Raw genomic sequence first — 21,698 nt, forward strand, 5'->3', positions numbered from 1 at the left:
GTTCTTGATTTTGGCTCCATTATTACTTCAGTAGAACAGAAAAGTGCTCAGTATTATTTGGATTAATCTATTTTCAATTAAATACATGCAAATAGATTGGCTAAAACATAAATTCACGTGTAAATACTCAAAAAAAATTATCACTCATTTTTATGAAGTTACTCTCGTTTTTATGTTACAGGTGTTTTTTTCCCTATGGAACTTTTATTTTATTTCACTTTTTCATCTCATAAACTTACTTTTTATGACAATCAGACCTTTCAGCCAATCATGCATCTCCTCCCTTATGCTGCCAAACAAATTCTCAAAACAATATAAAAGTGATTCTGCATCTCAATTAGAGATATAAGTCAGAGACGTGAAAAGCTGTGCTAGTATGTTGGAAGTCATCACCAGTGTGTGTCACCCTGTGCGTGCATTTTGGCAGGATGTCCTTTGGCGTAAGTTTTTGCCTTCCTTCCTCCCATCAGGGCCAAGGCACAGGGTCAGCTGGCAGGCGGACACAAACACAGGACAAAACGCGGGTGTCTACAGGGAAAAGACATGCATTGGTAGTTTCATGAAACCCCCCCCCCCAAAAAAAAAAAATAAATAAATAAATAAATAAATAAATAAAAAGATGCAATTTTATTTTCATCATTTTATATATTTTTATGGAAATATTTACTGACAACTGTTAAATAATTCTTCTTTCCACTCCTACAGAGGTGTGATAACTGTACAGTAAGCTTTTCACAGTATTTCTTACAGTATTTACATCCTCCAACTCCACTGGCCTCACACATTGATGCAGCATCGCCTTTAGCAGTGGATGAGTACATTTACAAAGTAACATCTTTAAGCCAAGTGCTGGGTGCCTTTACACAGCGCTCTACGTTTCAAGTCAAAGCACTTACAAATAGTAAATATCAGCATACAAAGAGGAAGAAAATGATCAGTTATCTGTACAGTGTTTCTTAAAATTAAGTGAGTACGTTTACACACAAAAATAGTTACTCTCAAATGAACAGCAACTCACCCTCTCTGAAGCTAACCATTTTGATTTGATTAGAAAACAACAAAAGAAAATGTGTAAAATACAATGTTAAATTCACTCAATAAATAAACCCTGTTTAAAACTGCTTTCAAACCGAAAAGGCCAAACACAGTGAGTGGACTTCTTGCTAGCCAGCATGGAAGAGCAAAGAGGCTTCACTCTGTCTCAGATAAGAGCAGCCAATGCAACAGACAGATAAATATACTGTTCTATAAATAGGCAACCTTTCAGGAACTTCATTCAGTATTCACACTAATTCAATGTTGGGCTCATTGTCACTTTAACCAGTGTCTTGAATAAAAAATTGAAATATTGAAAACATGGAAATGATACTTGTCTGCATAAATTAGAATTTCTTGATTTCTTCGTGCGACGTGTAGATGTTGCTGAAAAAAACGACTCAAAAACTGTATCATCAGTGCAGTATACAGTGCTAAACTCTTAACTTATATTTTATTAAACAAGATAAATTATTATGAAGATTGTATAACATACGTCTTGTGTTCAAACTTCAGATCCTTTTGGTGTTAACAGGCCCATTCAAGACCTTTTGAATTCACACTAATATTAACAGAAAGAAAAGAAGAACTGAGAAACTCCCATCAGTTGACACAGCCACTGAGGTAGCTGAAGTTTCCTGAAAATTCAACTAAGTGGACCTTGACCAGAAACAGTTTTGCCTAATCAGTAACTTAGCAGGATTTGTTGTATATTTGCATGTGTTCTAGGACTGCACTTTGTGCCATCTCTGTTGGGCCTGGTTAAGGATAAAGTTGAAACATTCAAGCAGTCAAAGCAGTTAAAATTCAACATCTGTCTGATATTATGCTTCTCTTAAGATCCCGGCCAAGTATGTACTAACAGATACTTGCCGGTATCAGATAATAGGTCTCAGGCTTGATTTTTGATTGGAGGAGCTTTATTTAATTACACATTGTGCTTCATCCTTGGAAAGTCTCAAGGAATGTAATGTGCAAAGACTGTTGAAGCCCTGTTAATACATATAGACTAAACCCTGTTAGTAATATTTTGGTGCTGACAACAGAGAGGATAAGGTGAGTGGTATTGTGCGGAATGTCCACTACAGTGTTACATGCACTTGCAGAAGAAACGATAAAATAACCCCACCCTAAAATGTCTCTTAAAAAAAACAAAAAAAAAAAACAATCAACGGGCAGGATCCATTCGGGGTCTGAGTCCTCCATTAAGTGAATGAGGAAATTCATCCAGTGCTTACGTGGGTGCAAATGCCCTTTTTCTCAAGGCTAAATTCCTACCTTGGTATTAGCATTGTGCATTAAAACAGCAATGTGGCCTTTGTCTGCAAATCTACTGAGCAGATTACTCCCTAAAATTACAGCCCCTTGATTAAATTAAAAATGTACTCCTGTTGTGGGGAATCAGAGCGGTTGCTTTTTGTTTCCAAACATGCCTTCATCTACACTAAGTGACTTTTAAACCCATTTAGCCTCAGACAGCTCTAAAACAAGTTCAAACTGTTATAGTCTTCATTTGAAGAAGAAAAACCATTTGACATTTGTCATTCCACTCAGAACACATCAACTTTCGGGTTGACCATCCCAACTGAAAACAATCACCTGTCAGCTCAGCAGTTTAAGAAGGCTGCTTCTCACCAGGGAAACGACTAGACAGTCAGTTACATGAGATTGTGAGAGACAAAGGTCAGAGCTCAGTGCCACCCCCTGCTGGGTTAGTCAGGGGCTAGATACTGTGTCCCTAGCTGAGGAGGTTAGAGGGTAAAGGCACATTCCTATTCTGGAACCAAGCAGTGTCAATGAACAGTTTCAAGTTCAAGTTCATCAATCCAGTCTGGCCAGCTCAATAGACGCATCAGCAATATGAGATGAATCCCAGTTACGTCAGAATAAGACCATAACAATGACGATAAGAAATTAGTGATCTTGGGCACCCGATTCCTGATTTTACACACGACTGTTTAATGCTCAGGCTGCCAAAAACTTTTGAATAAAGTCCAGGAAAAGTGACTGAACAGCAGATGAAACGATAAGACGACCTGTAAGTTGGCAGAGGCTATTTAATCATTGCAGAAAATCTTCACGCTAACGCTGGTTGCAGCTTTCACAATGTGCTGATACAGTATTAAGCTCATTTTTCTCACAGAGCCAATTCAAAATGATTGTAAACTGGTCGGACCAAAGCTAAGAAATTTCAAGACGCCACTTTGGACCAGAGAAAGTTCTGATGCTGATGTTCACTACCTTTTAAAAATCACATTGACTATTCAGTTAAAACCGGCTGATTAGTTGATATTGAAAATACTCAGTTGCAAGAAGATTCCCTGCAATGCAAACTGGGAACGATTACTCAAAAACATATGGATATATCAGCCAGGGAAAAGGTGTGATCAAGTTACAATACTGGATATACTGTTGTTGAAATTTAACCCTAACCTGACATACACAAATCTGAGAATCTCAGCTTCTGCAGTTCAATTTTCAATTTTTGCCCCTTTCAGTAAATGGAACTGAATTGCCAGTTTGCACTTTAGGACACACAAGACCAGATAACTACGTATGTAGTGTCATGACCTAACAGTTCAGGAAACTCTGCACTGTCAAGTAAAAGAAAACTGCGCATGTATTCATACCACAGCAATAAGCAGCAGTTGGGACGAGTTTTGGAATTGCTGCTGTTGTAAAATAACAGCTTTTTACTTTCTCAGTTTCTTTTTTTTTTCTTTTTTATTTACTAGCCTCTCTGAAGTGTCATCCAGGGTTTACAATAAGTACAAGCTGGTAGTGGTAGTGTCCTTGAATGCCATCTGTTGGACCAGAGGGCAAACGACCTCTGATGTGTTCATAGTTTGATTATAACAATTATAAAACCGAATAAATGTTTGACTTTCAAATTAAAAGTCCCAGGTCTATGAGCTACAGACGTTCTGGTAAGCTTCATTTTTGTCCAACTCAACCTCTTCATGTCAACTCAACTGACTTGACTTGTGGAAATGCATCAGGTATCCCAATGTTCAAAACCTTTTAATCAACTTGTTTTCATGTTTTTACGCTCCCAAGCACCTGTTAGCAGAGTTTAATATATAAAATCAGCTTAAAGGGGTCTTTGCTGAGAATTGAATGAGGATTTACTCCACACAAGAAATGGCAAAGCTTCACATGACCAATGTCAGATGACATCCAAGTAAGAGCTAATGTCATGATGTACACAGATAAGTTTGATTTGCGTCTGATTATATTACAAAATGGCTCAGAATCTGTGCTGTGAGTAGGAATGGATTGCAGTGCGGGGCTGGGAGGAGCCTCTAATGTTAAGTGCAGCGCAAGCCAGTGCAGCAGGTGTTGCTGCCACAATATTCATCCACAAAGGGAAAGATTAAACAACACAGTGGTGGGAGGAGATCAAAGATAGTAATGTGAGGAGGGATTGGCCAAAGGAAAGCATTAGAGATGTGGGGAAGGGAGAAGGGAATTTTCCAAGAGGTGGAAAGATCAACAGAGCGGTTCACTTTAACCATAAAAGTCAAGGCTGCATAAAAGCGGTTTGTGGACAGAAATGCACAGTTCAGAGAGAAGGTTTCACAGGTCTGCCTTTCTTCGTTTTATTAATCTGCCTCTGCTGCTTCTTCATTCCACTTCCCATTTCAACAGAGTAGCACTTAGAAAATCTACCCCATGGTGGAGACCTGAGATGAATAATCCACATTGAGATGAATAATTTCACATTTAGCTGCTATCTTTATCTCTCATTGCTATAACACAATAGAGATTAAATTTACAGCAAGGCCGTGAAAAGCTTTTCTATTTTGCTGTTCCATACACTCAGACTCTGCTAGGTCTTTCCATGGGGAGAAGTCCACTAGCACTAGTACGTTTCATATTTCAGCAGCAGCAAAAGTTTTCTCTGAGAAACTAGAGGACGATGCAGTGCCACCCACAGTGTGTGAGGCACAGGCAATCTCAGAGAAGTACAGTACAGAAACACAGAGGCTACAAGCACTTAGCATCGTAAATGGAGGAAATAAAAGGAAGGATCTTGAAAACTGCTCATCAAACTGTTAAAATAACTGAAGATGAAGGAGGAGGAATGATCTCATCACTCACAACATATGAAATATGCCATTGAGGTCAGTCTCTAAGTGCAAAAGAAGCCGTGGCATTGAACAGATACAGAGTGAACTGTCAACGTCAGCATCAGACCCTTCATTACAGTCTTATCCATGTTTTGGCCTTCATTACCAGCCCTGTGGAACATTTTGGTGCGAGCGTGGCAGATAATAAAGCAGGTTTTAAGTCAGTGACCTCTACCCCAGACTCAGACAGCTGTACTCACTATGCCTGGCTCAGCTCCAGGGGGGGTAACAGGACATTGGGCTTATCCAGATAATTTAAGGACATAGAAGAGCATACACACACATTCACACAGCGAACACACACAAATTTTAAGTCTTGAGCTAGTGTTGTGACAGATGTGGAGCTAAGTTTGGAGGAATAAAAGAGTAACTGAGCTTGTTGGAGAAAAGGATGGCAGGTAGACCAAACAGTCATCGATAGCTGGCTCTCAAAGAAGTGTTCCCAACCCACAGGACGTCTCGGCACTAATCGTGTTCACATCTGCCATCTCCCTACATCCTGTCCTCCTTTAGCTCCCCTTATTCTGGGATCTGCATGGCCATCACTTCAGGTTTGGTCTTGAAGTACTGGTTGAAACGAAGCACAGCGTACCTGGAACAAAGAAGAGGAAGGAGGCGATGATGGCATAGAAGGGGGTGGCAGAATTTAAATTTGGATTCTTATACCTTTTAGTGTTTAAGATACTTTAAATTATAGTCAACAGGTGTTAATGAAATAATTTTATTTTGGCTAGACATACATACACAAACACATACAGTACAGGCCAGAAGTTTGGACAGACTTTCCTATTAATTTGAATGAGAAGGTGTGTCCAAACTTTTGGCCTGTACTGTATATATATATATATATATATATATATATACACACACACACACATTTATATATATAAAATTTGATGACCAGGTTGAAAGATTTTTAATGCAGTTACCCCAACCCCCCTCCCCCCTCCACTTCACAAAAAAAAAAAAAGTCTATATTGTGAGAGGCACACAAAAGAAATAAGACATGAATGATAGCTTCAGTTTCAGCGTTTCAAAATGTTCTGTTTAACCCGGCTGACAGATTCTTTTCAAACACATAGTCCCTTATGTAATATTCTACACAGGGGGAACCACACAGCTCTAGCTCTCTCACAGACAGACCTGTTTTAATTATTTCTGGAGACCTCTCATTGGCATAATACTCCTTGAGCATTAAAACTTGTCGAGTGCAGCCTTGGGTCCCTTAATACAGTAGCCGTCACACCCCACGAGTACAGTGGAGTCTCAGTTTTCTGATCATCATGAAACAACACATGCATGAACACACACACACACAAATTTACCCAAGGAAGTCGAAGTCTATGGAGGAGTATTTGGCCTGGATGAGTGCCCAGAAGCCCCAAAAGAAGTGAGAAGCCTTGAGAGAAATAAAGCAGACATAGATTAGGTGAATTAATGTGAGAAACAGTGGGTGTGAGTGTGTCAGTGCTTGTGTGTTTGCTGGCATGTTCTCCCTCACCAGAGCAAACTTGTTGACCTGTACGTAGAGCGTCTCCAGCTCTCGAGGGCTGACCTCCTCTGTTTTCTTGGTAAAGAGTTTGTAGGCCTGCAGGTACACTTTGAGCCAGTCCATTTGCATCTCCCGACTTGGGTACAGCCCGTAGTCCAGCTCAGTCATACCTGATCACACAGTTTTATATTAAGCCACGCAATGAGGATGTAAAGTTAATCCTCCTGTACAAATGGGGTTTCAACAAACCTGCAAATTCGTTGAAGTGGTTGCCAATATCGAAAGCCTGGTAGTTATAGCTTGAGTATTCATAGTCAATGAACCGGACATGGCCTGAAAAATATCACATGAACAGCACATTAACATGGAGCTGTTTAGACATGGCTTTATTAACTCACCTCCCAACTAGACACTGAGAAAAAAAACATTAGGTAATGAGTGTGCACCCTGTTGTAGGTGTAATGGGAGTTACTTCTAAAGTCATGCTCCCTATAGATGCCCCCATAATCTGACAGAGTCAGTCCAGTGATGATGCAAAATCCTACACTGTCTCAATATTGTTCTTACAGGCCATTAGGAGGCAGAGGAGCCGAGTGAACTAAGGTGTGGCATTTATTTAAAACAAACAGCTGCAAGTTCACATGCCCTTTTATATTCACAGCTGTACTGCTAATGTCCTCCAACACTAACAATACATTTTCCAGCGTCACTGCTGTGTCTGTGTCTCTGTCTGTCTCCCCTCCTGGATGACAATCCAATGGGCAATGCACAGTTTAAAGGGAAGACACCTACCCTCTTTGCTGTTGTGGATGATATTCTTGCAGAGCAGGTCATTGTGGCAGAGCACCACAGGGGAACCTAGTTTGGACAGGTGCTCCTTCATCCACACCATCTCTTGCTCCAGCACTGCTTTGCTAGGAACCTCCTGCTGGATCCTGCACATGGAGATAAGGATGGCTTTTTAACACATTTCAGGTTTTTCTTTTTGACCAGTTATCTTACAACATGCCTGCATGTTTCCCTACTTGTTATGGACCACTTTTCATTGTTTTTGTATCATTATTAAATTGAAACCTGCTGTATAGAAGATCTGAAAACCGCTGAGACTGATGTGCACAAACAGTACACAGGTGTGGTGCGCCACTGCCCAACTATCTCCTGGGATCAGAGTTATAGAGGAACAAGTTCTCAGAGGATACTTGTTGTGCTGCAGAGTGCTCCTTGGTCACTATGGATACACCACTTTGTCTCATTTGAAGGGATTTTTCAGCTCTAATTATATGATTGCATATTTGCTATGTATTTGGATGAGACACAGAGCTGCTGAATGTGCCAGGCCCAGGTCAGATGACTCATACTAACACACACATTCAGATCACTACCAGGTACCTGTGCCAGCCTGAAAGTAGCATTAATGTCTAGCGGAAAATGGATTAGGTCACTCAGTCAGTGTCTCCACCAACTAACTGTGTCCTGAGCGAAGACCCCTCTGCTAACAGTAATGAGCTTATAGGGCTTAATCTGAAGTTAGCCTGATAGCAAGGGACAAGTGAAAGAAGAGAGCGAAGCTGGGCAAACACCCACACATGCACTCACACTCCTTTGAGATATACACCTGGCTTGCTGCCTCTCTGTCACTTGTGGTGACAGGTGTACAATACCTGCCTGGTTTACAACACAAAGAGGTGGCCAGTGCTTATAGCAATGTGTAATACTGGACCTTTAGACATGAAACAGATCACTGAAAATGCCTGTTAAAATGACCGCAGTGTGACAGGCGTCTGCTGCTCAGGAGGACCAAGGGCACTCTAGCTGTCTACGTTACCAAGGCAGAGAGTAAAGAGACCTGATACACTGAGCTAAGCAAACATCTGCTGGCCCACTGCATACCTTAAACTCCCTAATCCAGCAAGCTATTACTGTTGCAGTTACGTAAACCATATACTGGATTAAACCTAATAGCCATCAGAACAAAGATACCAGCTGTGACTGGGCAGATGTCCAGGTTATGAAACAGTCTACCTTTGTTGGCTACCCAGGCCCAAAACCAAGACACAGAGTAAGCCATTTTCATCATGAACCCATCTGAACTGTTCATCCACCCTTTTTTTGTAAAATGACAATACAGGTGCAATACAATATAATACAGGGGGAAAATAAACAACAACACAATAGTCAATAGTCAACAACCAAGTGATCATGAAACAGTCACACAAGATAAAGTGGATGTAATTCAATAAATGGCTTCGATTTCTACATCCGCATGAATAATGAAACGATATCTGTTGCACAAATTATCATCCTTGGACAATTTATATACACACACACACACACACACACACACACACACACACACACACACACACACACACACACACACACACACACACACACACACACACACACACACACACACACACACACACACACACACACACACACACACACACACACACACACACACACACACACACACACACACACACACAAAAGCCATTTGATTCCACATTAAACAAACATACTAACCACAAAAACAAACAAACAAAAAAAACTCAAAATGCTTGTTACCCATTTCTAGCTAGTTGCACTTTATTGTTCATTGTCTGACTGCATGTCAGGTTCTTTGTATGTTTGTTTTGTTGTCACTGCTGTTGTATCATCTTTCACAACCAATGTATAAAAGTCACTATACACTCATTGTGCTTTGTGGTTTTCTGATAATGAAAACTGACCGTTACATTGTAAATGTAAAGCTTGAAGAAGGACCAGAGTTACAAATTTACTGTGGCTATAAATTCATCATATCAGTGTCATGCTCTGGATTGGAACTGTAATGTGTAGTTCCAATACAGATCAAAGGAGCATATGTTAAAATGCATTGGCCCTATGGAGGACTTTGAAAACTTTAAGAAGTCAATGTGCAGGTGGCAGCATCTGGATGCAGCGCCTTACCTACTTAACCTTACCCCATGTCCGGTATGATGGGTAAAACCAGTGTCGCCACGGGTTTATTACCCAGTTGGAAAATTTCCACACTGCAGCTTTGCAAACACGGCAATCATGGTAAAAGCAGTTGCACCTGTTAGCCTTCAGTCATTAGTGTCATTGTTTATAGTGAAAGACATTGTTAGATTGGTTTCAGAACCATCTTCCAAGAGTCAGTGGAAGTGGTCGACTCTCGGTATGAATCCATAGGATAGAGACGTTCTTCAAAAACTCAGCTGCCTCAACTTGAAACAGAACACAGGGGATAAGTGGAGGATCAGCTTTAAAAACTCTGTCACTTAAAGTCAGGATGGACAGCAGATCCTCACGAATGCTTGCATGAAGTAAAAAATAAATTAGCATTTTGAACCTTAATCAACCTCACAATATATGTAAGATTCCTTTTTGTAAATGATTGCTATTCACAAGTATGTGTGTCTCATCATAAACCATAGTGTGAATATACTCACACAATCTGGTCTCTGTCCACCTTGACTAGGGATTAAACAATTCTCAGATTCACACTACAACAGGGTACAAATGCCAGACTATACTACCACTTAAATCATGTTACATAGTGCACAGCACGTTTTTTGTTTGTTTTTGTTTTAAACAGAGGTTAAGTCCCTTGAAATTGCCAGATGATTTTGACTTTCTGTTTAGAGGACACACAGATGGAAGAGAGAAATAAAAAGCTGTGGTTCTAGCTGCCTTGGGAACTGGAAACAATAGACCCACAGATCAGCAGGTTTGTCATCCTGTGTCAGAGTGTCAGAGCTTCTGTGTGAGATGCTTAAATCAGAGATTATTGTATTCGAAAAGCACCATGCTGGGCAGGTGACAGATGTGTTTATAGTTTCTGGTCTGTATCATGTTACAATGAAACTAATAATAATAATAATAATAATAATAATTTGATGCTTTTTTGTGCCACCTCCTCTCTGTATGATCATCATAGGTTAAATCAGTGCTTCTCAATTATTTTCTGTTACACCCCCCCAGGAAGAAGAAAATATTTTGCCCCCCCACTCGCCGCAGTGACTAAATAGTATCATTTGTCTATAAAATTGTTATAAATACACCTCTGCATAACATTGTATTCTTATTATAATTAAAGAAAACAAAAAAAAGAAAAAAAAAGGAATATAGATCCCACTTTATTCTAGTACAGCAAAAACAGCATGTTCCACGGGGTCACACACGCCACACGCCCCCCCCCCCATTTGAGAAGTACTGCTTTAGACTAAATGGGACCTGTGAGTTATATTAAACAATACCACGGGGTCACACAAGCCCCCCCCGGCATCGCACCGAGCCCCCTTTGAGAAGCACTGGGTTAAATAAACAAGATTTAGCAAACTGAACAAGCTTAATGTCTTTTTGGTTAAAATGTTACACTCCTTTGCCCTGTATACTTTAGCTACTTTATAACGTACATCACATACAGAGATGTATTGATATGTAAATAAAATCTAATGTTTTCACTTTGTCTTTTGTTTTGATTTTAAATTCTTTGCTAGAGTTTGCCTAACCCTAACCCTTTCTTTTCACATAACACAAAGTGCAACATGGAAAAAAAACTGCTTGTTTGCTGAACTATCTTGAGAGATTCTTTGACATCATACCCAGTTCTTTTTTTTTAATGAATGTAGAAGGTAAAGCTACTAATCACCAACTAAGAACCACTGGGGCAGGAAAAGTGAATCAAGATCTCACCTGACATTGGAGGCTTGGTCAGTGAACTCTGTGGCCACAAGAGAGAAGTATTTTCTCATCTTGATCCAGAGGTTTGGTTTGGGAATGCAGCCATTGTGTGCGTGGATGGCATGGATTCGAGCCATCTCCCTGGCTATCAGTCTTAGCAGAGACACACAAAGATGAATACAATTATCATCATGATTAGAGTTTCAATATGAAAAGAAAACAAAACCAAGAGCCCAGGAACATATTTTTATCTGAATAGTTAGATAAGGACAAAGCTCTGGGAACAGGCTAGATGAAAACTACTGAAGACATTGTGTAGTTGAGAGAGCAAAGGGTAACAAAACACGTAAAGACAATGCCCATCACCAGATAAAATAACCACTGAAACTTTGAATTAACTTTTGTGTATTGCTTTCAATATTTGTATTCATTTGCATGTGACTGAACTTAATTTGTCGTTTGGATCTCTACAGCGTAATACTATCTGCGTAAAGAGTAGAAAAAGCAATGCTAACTGGCTGTTTTCTAACCGCACCACTTTAGTTTCCACACCTTAGTAGAGAGGGATCACGGACATCCTGTGTCCCGAGAGCATCCCCCTGCATGAACTCATAACAGATGCCATTCTGAAAGGTGCAGTAGAGGCGTGGAGCACAGCCATTAGCATGTAGTACCTAAATGTGAGACACAGAAACACCCAAGTTATCAATCTCAGGGCATGAACAAATACGTAACTACTTCAGAAGAGAATAGATTGCTTTTGTTTATATTCTACCTGAAAGCTCTTGAGCTCGTTGTCTCTGTCCACAATCAACTCTGTCTTGTTTCCATATACTCGAACCAGCACCACATCTTCTGGACTGTCCTCAACATAGCAGCCCACCAGCTTGTTAGTGGTTCCATCAGTGAAGAGCTGGAAGGAGGAGCACCACAGTGGGTCCCACACGAAAACCTTCATTTGCATTTTTCTCTCCAGTTCTTTCACAAGACCATCAATGTTCACTGGGCCGAGATCAACAGCAAGGAAACCACGCAGCTCTGATCTACATTAGATACAAGTATCATGAAGCAATGTTTTTCACCGCACGAGTATGACATTTGCCTTCTGCCCACAGAGCTGCATCAATGCCAGCAGGTGCATCAGGCTGTGGGAAAATAAGAATTTCAGGATCTTAAATATAGAAACATTACATCATATATATGAAAAATAAATGTTTTATTGATCTAATCGATGTAGACTTGATTGACTTGATTGATCTACCGATGTCGACTTTTACAGACTTTTTAGACTTTTACAATAGATCAGCGGTATGGAAAGGTCGGAAAAGAAAAACAACAGAGCTCAGATGGACGTTGTTGAAAAAAGTTATGCAAGTCCAACACTCTTTTTATAATAAGGTGTAATGCAAAAAGTCCTGTCTCTCAAGTTGGACCTTAAATGTCTAATTAGCAACATCACTCCAGCGGAAACCAGTGGGCCAGTCCCGCCCACAGCTGCATACACAATGACAACATACACATCTGCCCCAGCCCAGACGCTCACTCACGAATATCTGACATTCCACACGTTGCTGACCACAAAGATGGGCGTAAAGGCATCCCTGTTATGACCGTACATACACAAGCATACGTGCTTTTGCTACCACATGACTGATCCCTTCTACCCACCACACAATGCGCCACTAAGACCGGTGATCAATACATCGTCAGACAGCGATAAGCTTGGGCCCAGACAGAGGTAAACATTCATCCATATACTGCCTGACGTTTCATGTTTCTCATCAGTGAGCGTGCATTGGGTGGGCTGACCGAACGGTCTAACTCTGGCTCCTTTTGACAGAGATGAGTCGCTCTGTCTACTGCATGAGAAAGCTGTAAGAGGACACTGCTAATCTGTTGCTATTGGCTTTATCTGCTGTTTATGAGAACCCAGTGTGTGTGAGATGTTTAGAAATGGACAGTGTATTTAGAGTAAAATTCTTCCTGTCCAGGTGGTGGGACTAAGCAGGTGTTTCTCTCAACAGTGCTTCCCTGCTGCTCCTCACCACATTTAGCGCTTCCTGCTCTAATCAAAACAATGGTCCTGCTGTTTCAGAACATCTTTCCCAACAAAACCAAAATTAAATTGTTCTATAAAACTTTATTTCACATCTTCCACAGTTTATCATCATCTGGGTATGTACCCAGTTGTGCAGCTGTAGCGTTCCACACAATGACAAAAACAGTCAGAATGACAAACCTGTTTGAGTGAGAGTCATTGAAAGAAACGCTGCTGGTCTGGCCTTTGGCAAGCAAACACTGTCACCTCCTGAGCTGTAGGTGTGTGTGTGTGTGTGTGTGCACGTGGTGCCAGATCCAGAGAGATTATCCAGCAGGATAAAAACACATGGTTGCTGTGGGTGAGCTCAATACATGGCACCACGTCAGTCAGAGCAGTAAATGATGTCAGTCTACAGACTTTGGCCTCACACACACACACACCAGTAACTTGATCGCTTTACGACAACTCAATTATGAATTCTGCTTTCCCTGACAGGCAGTCTTTAACACGAAGCAACATAAATGTTTTGTGGTTTCTTTCTTCTCCTTTCTATCAACACTGGATTGCATTATTTGAGAGTTAGGAGTCAGAGCTTAACAATTAAACTTTTGTTAGTGTATTTATTAAAATTATGTTCACCTCATATGCTCCAGCAGCAGCTTCAGTATTTGGATGAAGCAGTTCATGAAAAATAAGCTGGGCTGATGTCATAGCATTATATCTGCTGGGTCTTCTGATAACATGTTACTGTAAGAGATTCTGTGGCAGATAAACATGTTTAAAGTACTCAAATCAAGATCAGGGCTCAATAAAGGTTGATCCAAAGATCTCCAGAATTTGTCAAATGGATTTATCATTACATATAAAACAATAAAAACTGGTGATAACCACGATACTTTTATAACCTTATCTTGTTCGTAATTTTTTTTCCATTTAATTGGAATAATATATTTTATAGAATCTATTTCCAAAGTTTTTCTTCAAAAAGAAATGTGTGAATTCTAAAAAACAACAAATCAAGCTTTTTGTCTCTGTACATATATTAGAAAGTCATTACTAATCCAATACAAACCAAAAACTAGAAACACTATTTGTTAACTGGCTAGTTAACTAGAAATAAATTCTTATTCAATGCTCTAATTCATCAACCTGTCATACATAATGCTCGAAATCATCAAACTGCCATACATTTTTATGACTGACTGACAATTTTGATAATAAAAGAATGATTCTATGACTTCATGTTGATATTCATGTTTAGGGTTTAACCAGAGTCAGACAGCAACATCAAATACATCACATCCTGACAGGGTTAGTAGTATACAGCTCTATCAGATCTGTACTCAGTGCAGCTTCAGATTTAGCTATTGCTTCAGCATTGTTAATGGGACAGATTATCATTTCATTTTTTTTTTGTTAAGATATTACAGCATCTGGGTGACTCAACAAAATTTTAACCTTAAACATTACTTCAAAATGAAACACGATGAAACTGAGATGTCGTAGGTCTCCCTGTCTACTACCTCTTTAAAAAAATATTTTTAAATCGTCTGTTTAGAGCATTACTCCAATACTTGATGTATGTGGTTTTGTTGGCATCTGTTTGTGAAACCAGATGTTCAAAGGTAAGAGAAAAACCTACAGTGAAGCTTCAATACTATGGCCATTCTCTCTGGAACAGCCTGCCAGAGGGCCTCCAGGCTGCAGAGACAGTTGAGGTTTTTAAAAATAGGCTTCAGACCAACCTTTTCAATTTGGCTTTTAACTGATCTTTTCTCTCTTCTTAAATACTTCAACTTACTTTTTAATCACCTCTTAACTATCTCCGTAAGTTTTTAGTTGTTTTTTTTTTCCATGCCATTCTACCTTGTATGTAAATTCACATTTGTTCTTATCATCTTACAATTACCTCCATCTTTAGTTCTTTTCAGCGCCAGTACTTGTGTGTAACTGACTATATTGTATGCTTTTCTTTTTTTGTCTTTGTGTTCTTTCTGTTTTGTTTTGTTTTTTTTTTTTTTTCTTTTTAACCAGTGAAACACTTTTTACTGCTCATCTGTGTGAAAAGTGCTATGCAAATAAAGCAAAGTTGTACAACAGCAGACAAGCTAGGTTTACATGGAGGTTAGGAGACGGAGGGGGAGAAAGCCAACCCTGATACAGTGCTTCACTAGCACAACATCCCTGTCAGCACCTCACAGACACAGGGAGAGAAATATTTTGTAAATAAAAAGGGGAAAAAAAATATTAAAAAGAAAATAAATTGATAGCACTGTATCATATTCATTAATTAGAATTTACGCTAAAAACAGGAGGGTTTTTGTTTTATTGTCAAAAGGTTAATGCCCTACATCTAGCAAAACTGTGATAATACCTTTTCTCAAATGATTTTGATGAGCCCCTCATCATGTTAATCAAAAAATTACAATCGATTTCCATGTAGGCACTAAGAGAATGAGAATAGACTGTGCCGCAGTATTTTGTCATGAATACTGTGTGGAGTAAGAGCTGAGTGTGTCACTGACTCCAAAATAAAGCTCCATCCCACAGAGAGCTTTCATTTAAAACATGAGGTGGATTTATAGCTCACTTTGACTGAAACACCGGTTTTACAGTGTCTTTTATCTACAAACAATAAATGAGTTCCCAAAAGACTACTGAAAAGATATTGCCACTGTCATACGTCTCATCATGGACATTACATCTTGTATCCAAATCAGACACTTTTAAACTTTACTTGTGGATATAAAGTAGGTAGAGATTTGTGCATCTGTCCCTTTCCATTTATGACTTATTTTGGCTTGTAAGCTACAACTTACCCATACCATCCGACGATTGGAAATTCTTGGAAAAAGTTGGTGCAACCAAACTCAAACATTTCTTTATCTTATTTATCTGCAACTGTACTGAATGCTAATATAAAATACAAGGACATAAACAAGCAACATCTTGAGACTGGATTCAGACAACAAAAGAAATTCCTTCTTTTAAGCTTTGAGGTGCTTTCTGATGCCATTCAAAACCATGATCATGTTTCTCAACTGAACTGGCCATCACGTCACCGCCAGCTGACACTAAGATTACAGCATGACTTGGCTTTCACGCTACATTTGGAGCTTCGTGTTTTAAACTGGGGATATATAAAACTGTCTGAAAACCGTAACGACGTTATTTCCCCGGTGGCTCTTGAGATAATCTACTGCCTGACTCCAGTTTGTTGCCTTAGTGAAGACTTCAGACAGATCGCGTCTTGCTAAGCTTTGCTAACTTTACCATGTCATTCTACTATAAATGAAAAAAAGCCGAGTCATAAAAAGTCCTCATTCATAAATGATGAAAGAGGACGTGGCTGTGCGCTGGTGTGTCGCCTGTTCTGAAAAACTAGCCCGTTTCTCGGCCCTCCTCCTCCTGCCGGGCTGACACTGCCCGGTGATGCTGCAGAGCTGTCAGTCTAAGCCCAGCTAGCCTAGCATACCGTGAACAGCTAGCAAAGCGGATAACGTTACCTTGGTCTTGACATGGTTGGTATCCCACGTCGGTCTCAGCTCTTTAACGAGCTTCATCGCGCCCTCCGCCACGTTGTGCTCGTCGACAAAAATTGGGATTCTTCTAATCACCGGCGACCCCACGGGCACATGTATCTGCGTCTCCATACTACAGCGGTTTGGCTGAAACGTTAATCTCCCGGTCCTTCACAGATACCTCCAGATACTGCAACATACAAGAGTTGCTTGATTTACGGGCAGCTAGACGTCGGTGTGTTCGTGACCGGACCGTAGGTCTGCGTGATAGACCGATCTAGACTTTACTGCTGCTGCGGTAAGGATGAGCAAGACTGTGGAAACGAAAGGTGAAACTGGCGGTAGATGGGCTCGCCGCCGTTTTTCTTGGGAGCAGTCAGCCAACTGTACCATTTCCTCCTGCTTGGCTCCGCCCCCCCCGGAATCATCCGATTGTACCGCGGGGTGAGACGCGCCACAGCCATACACGCCCATTTCCGAGTGTGCCCGAATGCCACCCGAGTTCAGCCGAGACAGCATGCTCACTCTCAGCCCGTATCTCTGTTAGAGTCAGTGCGTTTCTTTTTTCTTTTAAAGACGACCTGTAGTCACAAAAGATCAACCAGTGACAGATAACATTGACAAACTGCAGTCTGTTTTTTCATTCGATTAATAGCTACTAATTAACTATTAAATTAGTGTTAATAATTATTTATTTATTTACGTCCATGCCTTCTTGGGTGAGAAATGAATTAAAAGTACCATACCTGGTCTTGTATCGAGTGCTTTAAGGTCATTTGACGGTTTCGCGTTGGCAGTGGGGTCCATTAAGGATTCCAAAACCCACAACAAAGATGTGCAAACACCATGAAACACAGACTACACAGCTCTATGCAAGACAACAGGGTGTGTCATCGTACTCGTGGCAATACCTCTATGAATGCGCATTATTCCTATTTTCACTCACATATTTGTTAGATAATGCAAATACTGTGGAATAATGTATTTTAATCTGGTATAGGCCATTTTGTTCATTGTTTCAGTTTGATGTTAAAAGATAGGAGCCAGTTTGTGGGTCTGCTTTATTATCAAATGTACGTTGTTGTTACCTCCATCTAAAAGTAAAAACAGCCCGATAAATTCCCCAGTGTGTTAACGTCCTGTGGACAAGCATAGCTACTTTAACTGGACTCTCTCCCGATTTATAATTATTAATATAACAATATCCATTAACATCTGGCGCAGTGCACGAGCAAAAACAACTTAATCTACCTCTCTTAATTTTTTTCCTCCGCCCTCCTGCTCCTCTGTTCTGATCGCCTCAGTTTTTGAAGAACTTTCTTATGTTTCTTATGCCTGTAGGATAGCTGTCCGCTGACAAGTGTACGTCCAGTCAACGCACAGTAACAGCGTAGCAATAGCAGTTCTCTGCTAGAACAATGACCTGGATGAATGAGAATATTCATAGACATAGCAACAGCAGCGCTTGTGTTTAAATTTCGCGCGCTAGGTGTCGCCCGTTCCATTCAGTGATTATGCAGCGTAGACTCAATCTGCGCGTGCGCGTGCGACGCAACCTCTGTACTGCCGCTGTCACAGCAGCTGTCCGCTACTCCAACACAACACAGTCCAGATGCAGTAAAGACAACATGATCAGCAGCACCCACGGTTGGAGTAGTACCAACTTTCAGCCAAATAGGGGCAGCATAACAATAAAAATATATGTGATATGGCCTATGACTTGGGGAAAGTTTTCTGCATGGATGATTACATTAGGTTGAAGTATTCAACATTCAAATCAGAGAAATTTGCTGACATTCTTCCTGAGATGGTGTTTTGCATTCTGCTCTGACAGTCCCCTGAGAAGTTTTTGACCTCTTTTTTATCTTTAAAAATGAGATCCTCTGTTTAGTAGCTAACATTGAGCTCACATTTTCATGTGAGTCTTTGCTGAGATCATTTACTCCTGTGCATTCCCAAACTCCATTTGAACGTAATATATTTTGTCACATAGCTAATCTGCTTCTTCTCTGGTTTTAAAATGGCATGGACAAAGATCGACTCCAAGTTCACATGTTACCTGACAGTGCTGTGGCTCCTCTAATTCATCCTGGACTCCATCATGACCTGGCTGTCTCATTAGAGTCAAACATCTAATGAACAATGAGATAAACATCCACGGATGTCCGGACTCAGTTAATCTACTTGGGCTTGTGTTGCTAGAGGCTGTCCACATTGAGTGCTTGTGTGTGTGTGTGTGTGTGTGTGTGTGTGTGTGTGTGTGTGTGAGATAATTTAGAACACATAAACAAGTCCACAGGAAGTTTGGATGATTTTTGTCGCTTTGTTTACTGCCCAGTGAAGGCAGACAGCCCTGACTGGACCTAGGAACCTTTACTGTACATACCCTTATACTAACTCAAGCATTCATGCAAAGCCAAACCTTTTACTGCAGTGCTAACCCCAATCCTTGGCATCTTGATTATCCCTGTCAATAAAATCTTTATTTCATGTCTTTGTAATAAATAATAACATGCATAATAAACAAAATGGCATACAAACCTGCTCACACAATACAAAAAAAAAAACAAAAAAAAAAACTAAGAGAACAGTCAAATATTAAGCTCAAATATGAAACTGGGCTCCGATATCAACTCACACACTTTCTTTTGATTTGGGCAAACTTGTACAGCTTTATTTAAAGCGACAGTAATTTACCTTTTTATATAATGACAATGTATTAAACAATTTGAAAACAATGTGAAAGAAGTTGCTTGGAGAAAAGTAAATAATTTTGCTCCAAACCTGCACTTTCTCTCAGTTTTACAACGGTCATGGAGAGTTTCAGTATCCATCTGGGGTTTTTTTTTTTTCTTTGAATATCAAAAAACCTAAGCAGAAATAGCAGAAAATCACAAATTCCCCAAATGAATCATGACATAACTAAAGCGAAAAATGTCAGCAAAAATAAATATCAGATCTGTTTTCGAAAGTTGTTCGATTAGCTTTATGATAAACATGATTGCAAATAAAAAGTGACGTAAACCATAATTTGTGTCTGTTATTTGTATAGAAATATTCATATAATTTATGTTCACAGCTTCATTCTGCCGCCAACACATGGAAAAAAGTGAACTTATTAAGTTAAACATGCTAATTTTTATAAGACAGTACTCCTGGTTTGAGGTTGCATGTCACTGTCTCATGTCTCCTGTGCAAAAGTTATCATAAACAGCTGAGTCTAACATTACAGAGAAATGCATAAAACAGCTACTGTGGACTACAGTTTATTTGTCTGCTGTACAATCTCCCCCACCTGGTTTCAAAGTCTACTTCATGTAGCTTAGGGGGATGTGTATGTTTTCCGTTTTTGTGTATGTGTCAGTGTGTGTAGCTGAGATATAGAACATTACTGATGTTTTTCTTAGTGAGCGGTGGTTTGATTTTGTAGACATCAGGGAGTACAGTGAAAATTTGCTGCAGAGAACTGCAGGGAATTCATCAAATGGTAACTCTAAAAACTTCCAGAAAACAACTTTACACATGTTTAGAAATAGATAACACTAGTTTTACATGACTTACTAGGATGTGTGCAGTCACACCCAGACACTTATGTGTGGATGTGTGGGCTCAGAGCAGCAGCTCTACCTGTAGCCACATGCCTCCTCTGCTCTCCCCAAACTTCATCCAGGCTCTTCACTGGCTCTCAGGAATGCAGTTGATAAATCCAATGGGCATGTGCCAATTTGTTTTTGTGTGTGTAGCTACTGGTTTGAGCTGTGGAGATGACTGAATGTAAACCATGACCTTGTGCCCAGGTGGGAGAGCTCAAAGGTAGACTGGGTGCTCCTTTGATATCTTGAGGAATGAGGAAATGTTTACATTGTCACACATTGGAGCGCTGTTTACAATGTGACACACGCACACACAGACACACACTTGGATAATAAATCACATCTCTATTGAAAGCATGAGCTCCGAGGCTGCTTTTTGTCCAACCTTACATCTCATGTCAAAGTTCATGTTGAAACACTTGCCATCTATCACAGTTGCAGGCTTAGAATTAAATGGAGTGTTTGAGAGGAAATGACCACTCCACGTGAGAAGTATTTACTTTCACACACAACTTCCTTACATTAACCTGGCTCACAGAGGGGACATGAGCTGGTTTCTGAGTTGAGAGTTGTTCTTGACAATGTGCAGTTTATGATCTCCAACATGATAAGTAAAAGGAATGTCACTGAAGGACATCAGTACATCTGGACTGTTAAAGAGATAGACTTTACTGTCCTTATGTCCTCAGTGGTTTCTTACTATGATCTCTTGCCACTGTCCAAAGGTACAAGTATCCAAGGCTACATTCAGCAAACACATTAGCAGTTTATTTACATATTTGACACACTCAGTTTAATGACCCTTTTTTATCTCACTAATTTCAGGACAGATGGAAGTCCAATTTTACTTCTTCTTTGAGAGCTGTTCCATCTCCCACCAGTTCTTAGTGATGTGTTGCAAGTTTTGATGCATAGAGCTGGACAAGTAGCATTCAGCGGGTTTGGAAATGTTTATTTTTACTTGCAGCCAGCAGGGTTGTTGAAAATGAATCATATTAAGGATATATTGTCAAACCAAAACAAGACAGCCTACTACTCACTCATTCATCTTCTATTGCTTATCCATTTCCAGGTTGTGGGGGTGCTGGAGCCGATCCAAGCCAGTGCTCCAGGGTCGGGCGGGGTGCACGCTTGACAGGTTGCCAGTCCATTGCAGGGCTAACACAGAGAGACAGACAGAGAAGAAACAATCCTTTA

At 40.1% G+C, this 21,698-nt stretch overlaps 1 protein-coding gene across 3 annotated transcripts; it reads right to left on the reverse strand.

The window, feature by feature from the left end:
* Positions 1-3,718: 3,718 nt before the first annotated feature.
* Positions 3,719-17,292, reverse strand: etnk2 (ethanolamine kinase 2). 3 transcript variants are annotated; one of them, XM_029502519.1, is made up of 9 exons: positions 16,894-17,292; positions 12,122-12,259; positions 11,899-12,020; positions 11,364-11,499; positions 7,450-7,582; positions 6,907-6,990; positions 6,667-6,827; positions 6,491-6,564; positions 3,719-5,757 (listed from the first exon to the last, which is right to left on the reverse strand). In XM_029502519.1, the coding sequence occupies exons 1-9, from the start codon at positions 17,038-17,040 to the stop codon at positions 5,685-5,687; spliced, it is 1,068 nt and encodes a 355-aa protein (XP_029358379.1). In that variant the 5' UTR covers positions 17,041-17,292; the 3' UTR covers positions 3,719-5,684. The 3 variants fall into 3 exon arrangements, with proteins under 3 accessions (XP_029358379.1, XP_029358378.1, XP_029358380.1); XM_029502518.1 differs by having other exon boundaries at positions 7,450-7,592; positions 11,359-11,499; XM_029502520.1 differs by lacking the exon at positions 11,364-11,499 and having other exon boundaries at positions 7,450-7,592.
* Positions 17,293-21,698: the final 4,406 nt, after the last annotated feature.

The sequence above is a fragment of the Echeneis naucrates genome, chromosome 5, assembly GCF_900963305.1.
Source record: "Echeneis naucrates chromosome 5, fEcheNa1.1, whole genome shotgun sequence".
In the NCBI taxonomy this organism is placed as follows: Eukaryota; Metazoa; Chordata; class Actinopteri; order Carangiformes; family Echeneidae; genus Echeneis; species Echeneis naucrates.